We start from the raw sequence: 3,388 nt of genomic DNA, 5'->3' as shown, positions 1-3,388 counted from the left end.
TTTCAATACTATGTAACATGGTAATGGTTACCATTCTACATAGTAATAAGTTGTATTCTTTTCTCACCGTGTATTATTATTATTATCATTATTATTAAAAATGAATTTTTATTTATCGGAAAGAGCATAAATTAAGAATAGCTTTGGTGTTTTTTTTTTTTTTATAAAATGTTCATACTATTTGTTATTTTTATATTTTTTTTTATAAATAAATAAATACCACTTAATTCAAATGATAATGACTTTATTTATTAATATTATAACGTACAAAGAAAACATATTTCTTTTTATTAAAAAATATTGATTCAGTACTATTAAAAGTTAATCTATCTCCTCGTAATTTACCGTTACTTAGAATTACATAAAATTACCAAGCATACTATATTTAAGTTAACGAGGACTATACTAATACTTCTTTGTATACTCTGTTTCTTGTCGTATTTCCTTCTGCTAAAATAAACAAATTTTCAGCATTTCCAACTCTAGAAAACGCAACGGAAAGTTGACCATGAGAAAAACATTCAATTGATAAATCTACAACTGCTATTTTCAATGTTTGACCTTGAGACTTATTGATTGTAATTGCAAAACATACTCGAATAGGAAATTGAATACGTTTAAATTGAAATTCATAATCAGTACAAATGATTGGTATACGGGGTATAAAAATAATGTCACCTGATCCACATCCTGTAATAATTTTAGCTTCAATAATATTTTGCTTTAATGATATCACTTGTAGGCGAGTTCCATTGCATAATTTTGGAGAGCTCAAATTTCTAATAAGCATAATTGGTGCTCCGATTTTAAGTTTCAAAATATGATTCGACATTTTAGGTGGATTCAGAGAATTCAAAAATTCTACGGGAAAGTTGATAGCATCATCTTGTTCGACTACCGTGTCAATAGATGAATAAATCTTCTCTTCTTCTTCATATAAACTCAAAATCATATCATTTATTCTAGACGCATGATCATTCATTGATGTTAAAATTAATCTTTCGCTTAACCAAGTAGTTGATTTTGTTTTTAAATTTTTTACATCAGGATAGACGTTTTTTATTAATTCATCTAAATTTGATACCATTGTTCCAATACCGGTAGGTATTTTAATTTTACCATTTTCCTCTTCTACATTTCCGTTGCCAATTTCCAAAAGCATACTGGAGAATTCTTCGGCGTTTAAATCGCCATATAAATGAACTCTCATATTTGTTGATAATGATAACAGATCGAATTTTGGCCATAAATTAGAAGATTTCAAACATGCATTAACTTCATCAGCTCTGGTACCTCGTTTAACAACAGGCAATGTCTGTCGAAAATCACCTGCTAATACAAGTGTTATACCACCCATTTCACGTTGATCATTTCTTATATCTTTCATTGTTCTATTTACTGCTTCTAGAGCTCTTTTATGTGACATAGTACATTCATCTCATACGATAACAGAGCATTCTTTAAAAACTTTCGCAGTATCACTTTGGTTACTTATATTACAAATTGGAGATTCATCAAGATTTAAATTTAATGGTAATTTAAATAAAGAATGTGCGGTTCTTCCACCGGTCAATAAAGTAGAAGCTATTCCTGAACTTGCCACAGCTAGTGCAGTATTTCCGTTTACCATTACTTTAGCCAACAATAAATTTAGTAGAAATGTTTTTCCGGTTCCTCCAGGAGCATCTAAAAAAAACAATTTACCTTGCTTTTCATTTATACTTTCTAAAATTTTAGTATAAACGTTCTGTTGTTGATCGGTTAATTTTGGTTCATCTTCATTGATGGAGTTTAAAAAATCTTCAATATTATAATTAGTTTCTCTGTGATAACTGCCTTGTAAATGTAGTCTGTTTGATCTTACGGGTGATGGAAAATTAAATTCTTTCAATGTTTTCCCAGTTATTGAGAATAATTGATCTTCAATTAATATTAGAGCTTCGTTGTGAATGTCATCATTAAAATCGAGTTCATTATCATTTTTATGTTGTCTGAAGCGATATAATATATCTTCAGCCATTGCATCTCTATATTTTAACCACAGTTGGATCGGCTCAGCAACATGGCAAAATCCTAAGATAATAACAAATAAATTCCTTAAATGAAATGGCATGTTGAATACAACAGCTTCTTCTAATGTTTGATCCCAATGATTGTCATTTTCTAATAATTTAAGTGCAGCACAGGCAGCTTGGTAAGTTTCATATACTTGACCATTAACAGTTCTTAATGATTCAAAAGATGTAGACCCACGTATGTGATGAAGTAACATTGTTGAAAAAAGCCAAAATCATCATTTGGCATCAAAAATCGCACGGACCATCACTAGAGAGCTAGTCATGGTACTAACAAAAGCACGGACCTTAACTAGAGAACTAGTGGAAAATTATTCCAATTATAGTGGGAAATTATTCTAAATTGTTATTGGGCCGCTACCTTCGAAACTCCCACTCAGTCCATCGGAGCTGCCGGGCCAGTGAATTGACAGACTCTAATCCCCTCTCAAATCAACAGACTGTTTAAAAAGAGGCAGCGAGGAGAGCTACGACACAGTCCACTTTAAACCATCAAGCGAGGAAGAAGAAGAAGAAGAAGAAGGAAATACGCCAACAGTCTACAGTAAGCGAGCAAGGCTTACATCAACAGTACAGTATTTAGGATAGCAAGTGTGCAAAGCTTGTCTATCTTCAATCGAACGTCTTTATCCAGTCATCTCAATCTCAGCTACGTTCGAGTATCATTAAATCAGCTCTTTTAAGAGCTAAAATTCAAACAGTTTTTTTCAGAGCTCAATATTCATTTTCTCTTATTTAAGAGCGTGTGACTAATAAGTCATCTCAAGACTACTACGTAGTCTTAACCAATCGCTCTTTTTCAAGACCAATAAATAATTTTATTTGTAAGAAAACCTACCCAAGTTTGAAGGAAGGTACCGGTATTAGTACTGAAGAAACAATCTTAAGCAATAACATTCAAAATTATTTGGGTGGACAGTGTAAACTCTACCTGATGCAGAACTTTTTTTTATTCCTGGATAATTAGGAATATTTTCACCGTTTTTTCGGCGGTGAAATTCATGGGAACTCCAAGTATAATAAGAAGGTACTTCACAGTATAATAAAGTTCTAGTAAAATCATCTCTAGAACATAGATTAAAAAATTCAGTCAATGTAGTTTTCGGAGGAGGTATTGCCAAATTTTGTATGTTCGTCGGATTGAAATAAACTCTTTGACCATTGTCCAAATGAACTGCTAAATGAAACACTGTTGGATTTCTTTCATGTATTAGAAAACCTAGTATTCTCCAAGTAGCTTCAGAAGAACTTATATATCGACCCGATTGAAAAATTTGGATTTCATCATTTTCATTACTAACTGAATAAGTTGC

At 31.6% G+C, this 3,388-nt stretch overlaps 1 protein-coding gene across 1 annotated transcript; it reads right to left on the bottom strand.

Moving 5' to 3' along the window:
• Positions 1 to 400: 400 nt before the first annotated feature.
• On the bottom strand, positions 401 to 1,387 carry LOC141534046 (ATP-dependent DNA helicase PIF1-like). Its single transcript, XM_074253190.1, has one exon. The coding sequence runs from the start codon at positions 1,385 to 1,387 to the stop codon at positions 401 to 403; it is 987 nt and encodes a 328-aa protein (XP_074109291.1).
• Positions 1,388 to 3,388: the final 2,001 nt, after the last annotated feature.

Source organism: Cotesia typhae, unplaced genomic scaffold (assembly GCF_013202065.1).
Source record: "Cotesia typhae breed Kobodo isofemale line unplaced genomic scaffold, CoteBio_Ctyphae scaffold_13, whole genome shotgun sequence".
In the NCBI taxonomy this organism is placed as follows: domain Eukaryota; kingdom Metazoa; phylum Arthropoda; class Insecta; order Hymenoptera; family Braconidae; genus Cotesia; species Cotesia typhae.
Note: the sequence above shows the minus strand (reverse complement) of the source record. Positions and strands in the feature narration are given on the sequence as shown.